This window comes from Xenopus tropicalis, chromosome 2 (assembly GCF_000004195.4).
Source record: "Xenopus tropicalis strain Nigerian chromosome 2, UCB_Xtro_10.0, whole genome shotgun sequence".
Lineage (NCBI taxonomy): Eukaryota > Metazoa > Chordata > Amphibia > Anura > Pipidae > Xenopus > Xenopus tropicalis.
The window spans coordinates 174,986,761-174,997,752 of record NC_030678.2 but is presented as its reverse complement, the minus strand read 5'-3'; the positions used below and the strand labels follow the sequence as shown (position 1 = coordinate 174,997,752).

At 46.2% G+C, this 10,992-nt stretch overlaps 1 protein-coding gene and 1 pseudogene across 2 annotated transcripts; one reads left to right on the top strand and one right to left on the bottom strand.

Moving 5' to 3' along the window:
* LOC116406442 overlaps positions 1–10,992 on the top strand; it is a 954,163-nt pseudogene that overhangs the window by 425,808 nt on the left and 517,363 nt on the right.
* znf16 (zinc finger protein 16) lies at positions 3,984–10,895 on the bottom strand. Of its 2 annotated transcripts, none has more exons than XM_002942518.5 (7): positions 10,787–10,895; positions 9,863–9,978; positions 9,466–9,606; positions 8,230–8,353; positions 7,618–7,706; positions 6,144–6,213; positions 3,984–5,544 (listed from the first exon to the last, which is right to left on the bottom strand). In XM_002942518.5, the coding sequence occupies exons 2-7, from the start codon at positions 9,941–9,943 to the stop codon at positions 4,154–4,156; spliced, it is 1,896 nt and encodes a 631-aa protein (XP_002942564.2). In that variant the 5' UTR covers positions 9,944–9,978; positions 10,787–10,895; the 3' UTR covers positions 3,984–4,153. The 2 variants fall into 2 exon arrangements, with proteins under 2 accessions (XP_002942564.2, XP_031752138.1); XM_031896278.1 differs by lacking the exon at positions 10,787–10,895 and adding an exon at positions 10,735–10,755.

Here is a 10,992-nt window from a genome sequence, read left to right as displayed (position 1 = left end):
TGCTATCTTGCTCCCTTCCCATTGTTCTGCTGATCGGCTGCTGGGGGTGATGTTTTCCCATGTCAGTGTTCCTTTAATGTATGTGAACTGGAACAATTTTATCCCTATAGCCTACAGCAGCACTTGGTATCCATAGTACAGGTATGGGACCCGTTATCCAGAATGCTCGGGACCTGGGATTTTCCGGATAAGGGGTATTTCTATAATAGGATTGTTCTGCCCCCAATAAGGGGTAATTATATCTTAGTTGGGATCAAGTACAGGTACTGTTTTATTATAACAGAGAAAAGGGAATCATTTAACCATTAAATAAACCCAATAGGGCTGTTCTGCCCCCAATAAGGGGTAATTATATCTTAGTTGGGATCAAGTACAGGTACTGTTTTATTATTACAGAGAAAAGGGAATCATTTAACCATTAAATAAACCCAATAGGGCTGTTCTGCCCCAATAAGGGGTAATTATATCTTAGTTGGGATCAAGTACAGGTACTGTTTTATTATTACAGAGAAAAGGGAATCATTTAACCATTAAATAAACCCAATAGGGCTGTTCTGCCCCAATAAGGGGTAATTATATCTTAGTTGGGATCAAGTACAGGTACTGTTTTATTATTACAGAGAAAAGGGAATCATTTAACCATTAAATAAACCCAATAGGGCTGTTCTGCCCCAATAAGGGGTAATTATATCTTAGTTGGGATCAAGTACAGGTACTGTTTTATTATTACAGAGAAAAGGGAATCAATTTTAAAAATCTGAATTGATTGAAATGGAGTCTATGGGAGACAGGCTTTCCGTAATTCAGTGCTTTCTGGATAATGGATCACATACCTGTACATGTATTGCACTGCCGGGGGCGGGGGTACAAAGCAATACTATATAGTAAATATAAATCACAACTTGTACAAGAAAGTACATCCCACTGCTAAGTAGTTGAAAGGTGGGGTCTTGTCAAGTGTCCAACCTGCAAATGGACAAATAAACAACCCAATAGGCCTGTGCCCCCCCCCCTTACACTTTCTAAATGATATAAATTGTTTCCTTCAGTGTTGAAATTTCACAATCACAGCAAGCGGGGAGGCGCCATTTTGTGGGCACTGTTAGTAATGGAAGCTTTGTGTCACCCCAAAATCTTGTGTATGTGCCAGAATGGGGGGGGGGGCTCATGTCCTGCCCATGCATTGGCTGCACAATTAGATGGTGAGGAGGGAGGGGAAAGTGAGTGCTAAATGGAAAGTGAAAGTAACTGTCTGCCCCACCTCTATGCCAAAGGCTTAGACATGTACATGTAAAAAGTAACAATAACAATAAAACTGGAGCCTTACAGAGCAATAGGGTTTGGCTGCCGGGGTCAGTGACCCCCATTTGAAAGCTGCAAAGATGCAGAAGATGAAGGTAAATAATTCAAAAACTATTTGTTATAGTTTTTGAATAATTTGCCTTTGCCTTGTAAGTCCCGTGTGGAATCAGCCTGAGATCAGTGAAAACAGCCCAACTTTGCAATTAGTGCTTTATAATGGCAATAAGATAGGAAAATATGTATTTATCCATAGGGTATCAGAGCCTAGAATTACAGTAGGTTCCTTGTGAATGAAATGCGTCAGGTTGGTTTTTAATGATTAATATGGAACAAAGCATATGAATTTTTATCCGAAGTGCAAGCCTTCTATACACTCAATGGGCACCTCTGCCTTGTAACACTGGCATCCTGAGTTCAATACCAGCCAGGGCTCTGCAAGGAGTTTGTATGTTCTCCCTGTGTCTGCATGAGTTTCCTCCCACACTCCAAATACATACAGGCAGGGTAATTGGCTTCTGACTAAACTGAGCTTAGTGTGTGTAAATGTGATAGGGGCCTTAGATTGTAAGCTCACTGGGGCAGGGACTGATGGGAATGTGATAGGGGCCTTAGATTGTAAGCTCACTGGGGCAGGGGCTGATGGGAATGTGATAGGGACCTTAGATTGTAAGCTCACTGGTGCAGGGACTGATGGGAATGTGATAGGGACCTTAGATTGTAAGCTCACTGGTGCAGGGACTGATGGGAATGTGATAGGGACCTTAGATTGTAAGCTCCACTGGGGCAGGGGCTGATGGGAATGGGATAGGGACCTTAGATTGTAAGCTCACTGGGGCAGGGACTGATGGGAATGTGATAGGGACCTTAGATTGTAAGCTCACTGGTGCAGGGACTGATGGGAATGGGATAGGGACCTTAGATTGTAAGCTCACTGGGGCAGGGGCTGATGGGAATGGGATAGGGACCTTAGATTGTAAGCTCCACTGGGGCAGGGGCTGATGGGAATGGGATAGGGACCTTAGATTGTAAGCTCACTGGGGCAGGGACTGATGGGAATGTGATAGGGACCTTAGATTGTAAGCTCACTGGTGCAGGGACTGATGGGAATGGGATAGGGACCTTAGATTGTAAGCTCACTGGGGCAGGGGCTGATGGGAATGGGATAGGGACCTTAGATTGTAAGCTCCACTGGGGCAGGGGCTGATGGGAATGGGATAGGGACCTTAGATTGTAAGCTCACTGGGGCAGGGGCTGATGGGAATGTGATAGGGACCTTAGATTGTAAGCTCACTGGGGCAGGGACTGATGGGAATGCGATAGGCACCTTAGATTGTAAGCTCACTGGGGCAGGGACTGATGGGAATGTGATAGGGCCTTAGATTGTAAGCTCACTGGGGCAGGGACTGATGGGAATGCGATAGGCACCTTAGATTGTAAGCTCACTGGGGCAGGGACTGATGGGAATGTGATAGGGCCTTAGATTGTAAGTTCACTGGGGCAGGGACTGATGGGAATGGGATAGGGACCTTAGATTGTAAGCTCACTGGGGCAGGGACTGATGGGAATGTGATAGGGCCTTAGATTGTAAGCTCACTGGGGCAGGGGCTGACGGGAATGGGATAGGGACCTTAGATTGTAAGCTCACTGGGGCAGGGGCTGACGGGAATGTGATAGGGACCTTAGATTGTAAGCTCACTGGGGCAGGGGCTGACGGGAATGGGATAGGGACCTTAGATTGTAAGCTCACTGGGGCAGGGACTGATGGGAATGGGATAGGGACCTTAGATTGTAAGCTCACTGGGGCAGGGACTGATGGGAATGTGATAGGGACCTTAGATTGTAAGCTCACTGGGGCAGGGACTGATGGGAATGTGATAGGGACCTTAGATTGTAAGCTCACTGGGGCAGGGACTGATGGGAATGTGATAGGGACCTTAGATTGTAAGCTCACTGGGGCAGGGGCTGATGGGAATGTGATAGGGACCTTCGATTGTAAGCTCACTGGGGCAGGGACTGATGGGAATGGGATAGGGACCTTAGATTGTAAGCTCACTGGGGCAGGGACTGATGGGAATGGGATAGGGACCTTAGATTGTAAGCTCACTGGGGCAGGGGCTGATGGGAATGGGATAGGGACCTTAGATTGTAAGCTCACTGGGGCAGGGGCTGATGGGAATGGGATAGGGACCTTAGATTGTAAGCTCACTGGGGCACTGGCTGATGGGAATGGGATAGGGACCTTAGATTGTAAGCTCACTGGGGCAGAGACTGATGGGAATGTGATAGGGACCTTAGATTGTAAGCTCACTGGGGCAGGGACTGATGGGAATGTGATAGGGACCTTAGATTGTAAGCTCACTGGGGCAGGGACTGATGGGAATGTGATAGGGACCTTAGATTGTAAGCTCACTGGGGCAGGGACTGATGGGAATGGGATAGGGCCCTTAGATTGTAAGCTCACTGGGGCAGGGACTGATGGGAATGTGATAGGGACCTTAGATTGTAAGCTCACTGGGGCAGGGACTGATGGGAATGGGATAGGGACCTTAGATTGTAAGCTCACTGGGGCAGGGGCTGATGGGAGTGATGACTAATCTCTGTAAAGTACTGCAGAAATATGTCAACACTCTATAAATAAGATACATACAACAGACACATACCTGCAAATAACACACAAGTTGTGTAGAACACAATAGCTCAGGTCTATTCTAATTCACTGCACTACAGATGACGTGGAACTGACCACTGATACAGGGAATACAAAATAAAATATAAGTGTGTGTAACTCTGTGACAGCAACAATTTAATACAAATATAAACAAGATAAACGTCCACCAATTATAAATCACGACTATAAATGCTTATTATTTCTGTGAACCCTCTGATGAGTAATAAGATGGATTTTCTGGGTAAAGCGTTTCCCACACTGGGAACAAACAAAGGGCTTCTCCCCCGTGTGAATGCGCTGGTGCCTCAGGTAGGCCGACCTATAGGCGAAGCCTTTGCCGCAGTCGGAACAGGCGTACGGTTTGTCCCCCGCGCCGCCGTGGCTTATAAAGTAACCAGAACTGTAGGCCGGGGCTCTTGCGCCCAAGGGACGGAGGAACGGGTTGGCCCCCGCGTGAATGACTTTATGGGACGTCAGATCAGAATTATTGGCGAAACATTCTCCGCACTCGGGGCAAACGAATTCTTTTTCCGCGATGTGTAGGATTTCGTGCGTGACGAGCTCGGGGCTAGAGGCGAATCCAACCCCGCATTCAGCGCAGACAAAGGGGTTCGCTTCCATTTGGACAGGTTTAGCCGGATCTGACCCGTCACTGCGACGCTCCCCTGGGTTAGAAGAGATGCCTGGTTCCTCCCCCGCGTGCTTGACCTGGTGCCTCTGAAGACTCGCTAACTGGCCGAAACACTTCCCACACTCAGAACAAGCGAAGGGTTTCTGCTCCACGTGAATCCTGTGATGCTTCACCAGTTCCGATTTCATGGAGAAACGTTCTCCGCAATTAGAGCAGGCGAATTCTTTCAACCTGGATTCCATCCGCTGATGCGGCGGAACAGCCGGCGGTGCTTCAAGTTCGGAACCGGACGCGTTTTTGTGATCTCTCTGATGTGCCCCAAGCTCCAAACTGCAAGTGAAACATTTGCCACATTCTGCGCAAGCAAATGGTTTCTCCCCAGTCTGTATTTTCTCATAGGCGGCTGGGACTTGAGCCGGGCACTTTGCGTATTCTGATTCGGACGATGAATTTTCATCGGCGTGAACTTTTTTGTGCTTTTCAAGATCTGGGCTGTTTGTGAAAAATGTTCCGCAATCGTAGCACAGATAGGCTTTCTCCTCTGTGTGAACTCTCTGATGGGCCACTAGGTCGGCGTTGTTGGTAAAGCAACTGCCGCACTCGGAACACAAATATAACTTTTCTGCCATCTGGTCCATTTGATCTGCCACCAAACTGAACTTGGTGCTGTCCGGACGCTCACAGACATCTTGGGTTTTCTCATTACAACTCGGGGGGAAGGGAATGCCTAGGTCAGCGGGTAGGTCCTGGAGACGAGCTTCTCCCTGTAAGGTTTGGCTCTTAATAGGAATATTGATGGATGTTTTCAGAGTGTCACCCAATGGATTTGGCTTAGGACTCCTTATCGCTTGGCTGTTTGGCGGAACACTCTTGTTATTCATGGAAAACTCCGAAAAGGGCATGTGGAAAGCTTCCATTTTGGCTTCCCAAGTGAACGGAAATCCTGTTGGGAAGAAATAAAAATGAAATAAATTGAATTGCAGACCCATTGGCCTTCAGCCGTGCCCAAAGCAGTAATATATTTAATCAGGTTTAATACCAATGTCAACGAATTCTGACATAATGCACGGAATCTAGGATTCAGTTTATGATTCAGCCTTTTTCAGCAGGATTCGGATTAAGGTCGAATCCATGCTGCTGGCCACACCGGATCCGAATTTGTACAATCACGTGACTGTTTATCACACAAACACGGAAGTTGAACATTTTTCACCGCGCGCTGCGCTCTTTAACCCTTCCGTATTCGGACAAATCTTTTACGAAGGATTTGGGGTTCGGAAGAATTGGAAAATAGTGGATTTGGTGCATCAAAATGAAAATACATGAAAAAAAATTAGGGATGCACTGAATACAGGATTCGGTTTGGGATTCGCCCAAGTTTCATTTTTTTAAATCGGCAGGATTTGGCCGAATCCACGCTCCTGGCAAATCTTTTACGAAGGAGTCAGGATTTGGGCAAATCGAAAAATAGTGAATTCGGTACATACCTAAAAACAAATGATAAAACTATCCATTGTTCCCTTTATTTAGTGTTAGTCTCACCTGTGTTTATAGCTGTGGGGATCTCCTCCTTCTTACACTGCGGGGGGAATATAACATCCACCTGCTCAGCCTGCGATACAGAATTATAGGCCAATTAATCATGGGGAGCCCATACAGTGGGCCAAACTATTCACAGAACATTTGCTACAGGAGACATAAATCTAATGGCGTGTTCAAAGCATTTGGTATTATGTAACTGTTGATTGGTACTTATAAATCTGCAAAGTTCTGATATATTGTGTAAATATCCAGGTCTAAAAAAAACCCTGCTTTCTGTCCTCCCTGGCTGCCACCTTGGATTAATAATTTCTGGTTCTATTGGTCACTGAGGATGATGTGTTGCTGTGATAAACTCTGCAAGGAGGGATGGTATGTTCAACCAGATGTTTAAAGGGACCCTGCCCTGATATTTATGGGGCACTTTTTATTTCTAAATGACACTGTTACACAGCAAATAATTCCCTCTGCCATTTAACCTTTTATTCTTGTACCAACAAATGTATTTGTAGCTGTAATATTGGTGTGTAGGCGCCATCTCAGTGCCTTGTGCCTGAGTCTGAGCTTTCAGCCAGCGCTACACATTAGAACTGCTTTCAGCTAACCTATTGTTTCTCCTACTCCCATGTAACTGGAGGAGTCCCAAGCCGGACTTGGATTTCTTACTATTGAGTGCTATTCTGATACCTACTGGGAGCTGCTATCTTGCTCCCTTCCCATTGTTCTGCTGATCGGCTGCTGGGGGTGAGGGGGGGGTATCACTCCAACTTGCAGCGCAGCAGTAAAGTGTGCCCAAGTCTGAGCTTTCAGCCAGCGCTACACATTAGAACTGCTTTCAGCTAACCTATTGCTTCTCCTACTCCCATGTAACTGGAGAAGTCCCAAGCCGGACTTGGATTTCTTACTATTGAGTGCTATTCTGATACCTACTGGGAGCTGCTATCTTGCTCCCTTCCCATTGTTCTGCTGATCGGCTGCTGGGGGTGAGGGGGAGGGGGATATCACTCCAACTTGCAGCGCAGCAGTAAAGTGTGCCTGAGTCTGAGCTTTCAGCCAGTGCTACACATTAGAACTGCTTTCAGCTAACCTATTGTTTCTCCTACTCCCATGTAACTGGAGGAGTCCCAAGCCGGACTTGGATTTCTTACTATTGAGTGCTATTCTGATACCTACTGGGAGCTGCTATCTTGCTCCCTTCCCATTGTTCTGCTGATCGGCTGCTGGGGGTGAGGGGTGGGGGGATATCACTCCAACTTGCAGCGCAGCAGTAAAGTGTGAGTGAAGTTTATCAGAGCACAGGTCACATGGCTGTGGCACCCTGGGAAATGAAGAATATGGCTAGCCCCATGGGAAAAACAGATTACAATGCAGGAGTCACAAAAGAGTTTCCTTTAAACTACAATTTAATGTCCAACACAGGATTATAGTCCAACATGGATTCAGTAAATCTTCTATGAAAATTATTCCAGTTTAGTACCTGATAATCCTGCGCAGTCCTGTCACTGGTCTCTGTACCAGCCTGTGGGAATGGGGGCACAGGGCATCTCTCTGGAGCACTGCAGATATCTACATAATTACACAATGAACACAATTAAAGGGACACCGACATTGGCGCTTTATATATTTTAGGTTGAAGACACACTGAGCTACTAGTAGTCGCTACTAAACCCCAGGAAATACCTTGCCATAGACAATACTGGGAACTGCCTCTGCTAAAACACATGTAGAGACTATTATCAGTAAATGATCAGCATTGTCTATTTTAGTAGCCACGACAAGTAGCTGCTACTAGTAGCTCTGTGTCTTCACCCTTAATGGTGCACCCGAATCTAAAACACTGCTCTCTGCTACTTGTGCCCAAGGTGCACAGCCATTGGCCCAGACACAAGTGCTCTAAGTGGTGCCCCCCTTAGTGCTTTTCCACCCACATCCACTGTTCTCCCAAGTAGGAGGCTAGAAAGGTGATCTGAAGCAAAGGCACATTTTAGACAGACTGTATGAAAGCCTTGTGTAGTAATTAGCACAGCAGTAAAGGAAGTGGCCTTTCTGTTTCTACACAACAAAGTCACTGAAGCGAAAATTCTCTTACTCCCGGGGCAGAGAGGCTCTTGATTTTCCATGGCAACATCCTCATACTGTTCCATGTTCCTTTTGGAAGGTTCCGGCTGCGCTGCTGGGGGACATGCACCGTTGTTCTGACAATAGGCTGGAACCTAAAACACACACACTATTAGTTCCAATAGATGCTGTCATTGTAGGGACCTCATTCTTAACTTTTTTGGAATATGCCCAACCCAATTTTTTTCCTGCTACCTCTGTTCCTTCTTCACTATCACTGTGCCACCCTTCCCACTGCCCCTCTGTTCTCCTCCTATTGTATAATTTCCTACTACTTCATCCTTACCCGTTACTACTTGTTGCCAACCCATCGCCTTCTTTCAAAACTCCTTTCTTATATTTTTTGGCACCTCCACCCACAAAATGTGCTCTTTTCATCTCCCTATAAAATAAAATTGACTCCCTACACTCCCACTTTAGAATCAGGTTTAATATCCCTGACTCTCTGGACTATAAGGGTGAAGATACACAGCTACTTAGTAGCATCTACTAAATGCAGAAAAATTCCCTGCCATGGATAATACTGAATTGCCCCTGCTAAAACACACGTAGAGACAATTATCAGTAAATGCACTGTCTATTTTAGTAGCCACGACAAGTAGCTGCTACTAGTATCTCCATGTGTCTTCACCCTAAGGGCTACTAAGCTACTAAACTCCAAAAAATCCCCTGCCATAGACAATACTGAGAACTGCCCCAGCTAAAACACACATAGAAACAATTATCAGTAAATGATCAGAATTGTCTATTTTAGTAGCTGCTACTATTAGCTCTGTGTGTCTTCTCCCTAAGGGCTGTGGCACACGGGGAGATTAGTCGCCCGCGACAAATCTCCCTTGTTGCGGGCGACTAATCTCCCCAATATGACATCCCACCGGCGACAATGTAAATTGTCGGTGGGATGGCATACGCGGCGCTACGGTTGAGGCAACTTTGGCAATCGCAACACCGCATCATATCGGGGAGATCTCCCTGTGTGCCACAGCCCTAAGGGCAGTGGGAGGGAAGTTGTCTTGAGAGGAATCTTCGGGCGACTTTAAGACATTGCAGCAATGCGTATGCCATCCCACCAGCAATTTACATTCTAGCCAGTGGGGTGATTAGTCTGCGGGGTGATTAGTCGCCTTTGACAACGAAGATTAGTCGCGGGATGACTTATCTCTCCATGTGCCACTGCCCTAATGAGGGGTCCAATACTGAAAGTCACCTCTGTAGTGGATCTCTTATGGATCTTGTCTGTTAGCTTTGGGCTCTTCTTGTCTTTTTTCTTCTCTTGCATGAGTGATGCCAGTGGATGTGCCAAGCACAGATCTTGGTCATGGTCTGTCTTCTTCACAACAATATAGTCCTAGGAGTAAGCAAAAAGACTCCTAAATTCTCTTACAGTACTGTGCACTTTAGAACGTCTTCAGCAACAGCAAGTCAATGGAAAAAATCAGATATTTGAAAGCCCTTAAAACTAATAACTAGTCAAAAGTCATGAGCACTCTGTAGGCATAATAATACTGCACCGGGGCAAAAGTGAGAATAGCATCATCGTCACTAGTAAGGGCTCACCCAAGCAGCCATCTTGGCCACCTGATAAATGGATAAAAGGTACTTACCTCCCCTGTCAGCAGGCAGATAATCTCCAGGGTGAGGTCCAAGATCTTCTCAGTCACCCGGTTTTTGTCCCTGTCCATCATGATTGCTCTCTGAACACTTCAGAAAGTGGGCCAAGCTGTATATACAGTATGGAAAAATAAAATATGTATTTTTAGTAGAAATTAGGAGAAGGTATTTGTTTCCTTTATATATTTATTACATATGTAGAAAAGAAATTGGCACAGGCTTATGTCACAGTTACTACGGGGGGAGTGTAAATAGGGCCATACATGGGCCGACACTGGATGCCAATGTGGATCACTGAGGTGTGGGTTGAATGTAGGGGGGGTTCATACAGGCTGGGGGGCTGCCCTGATGCCACACTGTTAGCTCTCACAGTGCAGTTGCAATCCCTTAGGTAGAAGAGCTGGAAACGCTGCACACCTGCAGGGCAGGGATGTATCTCAGGTATTAATATATAACTCAGAGCTTGGAGAGTAAACATGGCAGCACCCCTAGTTGTGACTCAGTTCTGAATATGGCTACACACAGACTGTATGGATTTAGTGCATCTCTGCATGTAGGATACACACACACACAGCTGCACATATTCCTCTGCCCTCTATATATATATATATATATTTGTACATTCATAGCCCAAATAACACTCTATTCCCATAAGAAACCATCATGGCAGCCATTCAGCAGCCACTTCCTCCATTTATTCCCTCAGTTCTCCCTTGTGCCAAACTCCCCATGAAAATATTCTCACCCCCCCCCCCCTCCCTTCTGCCATAAACCTCAGGCTGTAGCCCATTACTTCCCAATGTGGCCCCCCCTTTATTGTCTGACCCTTTCTACCTCCCTAATCAGATTCATTCCCAGCCCCTACCCTCCCTTGCATTCCCATCACCACTGACTGAACATTTTCCCGCCTTTAGTACCTTTTTTCTGGCCTTCTCTATAGTGTTGCCAAGCAGTGCACTTTACCCTCAGCAAAAATGGCCGCCACCAACCAGCGACAGAGGTAAAGGATGTTGACAGGCGTGACACACTGTTGCTCCCTCCCCTTTCTACAGTAGAAAACGGCGGCCATCTTTGTTTCGGGCAGCACGGAGCGCATGCGCATGAAGAAATCTTTAGTTTGACA

Coding starts and splice junctions, on each gene's coding strand:
- znf16 (XM_002942518.5), bottom strand. CDS start 9,943: ATGATGGACAGGGACAAAAACCGGGTGACTGAGAAGATCTTGGACCTC. Junction 8,354..9,465: donor ATAAGAGATCCACTACAGAG/GTGACTTTCAGT, acceptor TGTGTGTTTTAG/GTTCCAGCCTATTGTCAGAA. Junction 5,545..6,143: donor CCCCACAGCTATAAACACAG/GTGAGACTAACA, acceptor TCTTCCCAACAG/GATTTCCGTTCACTTGGGAA.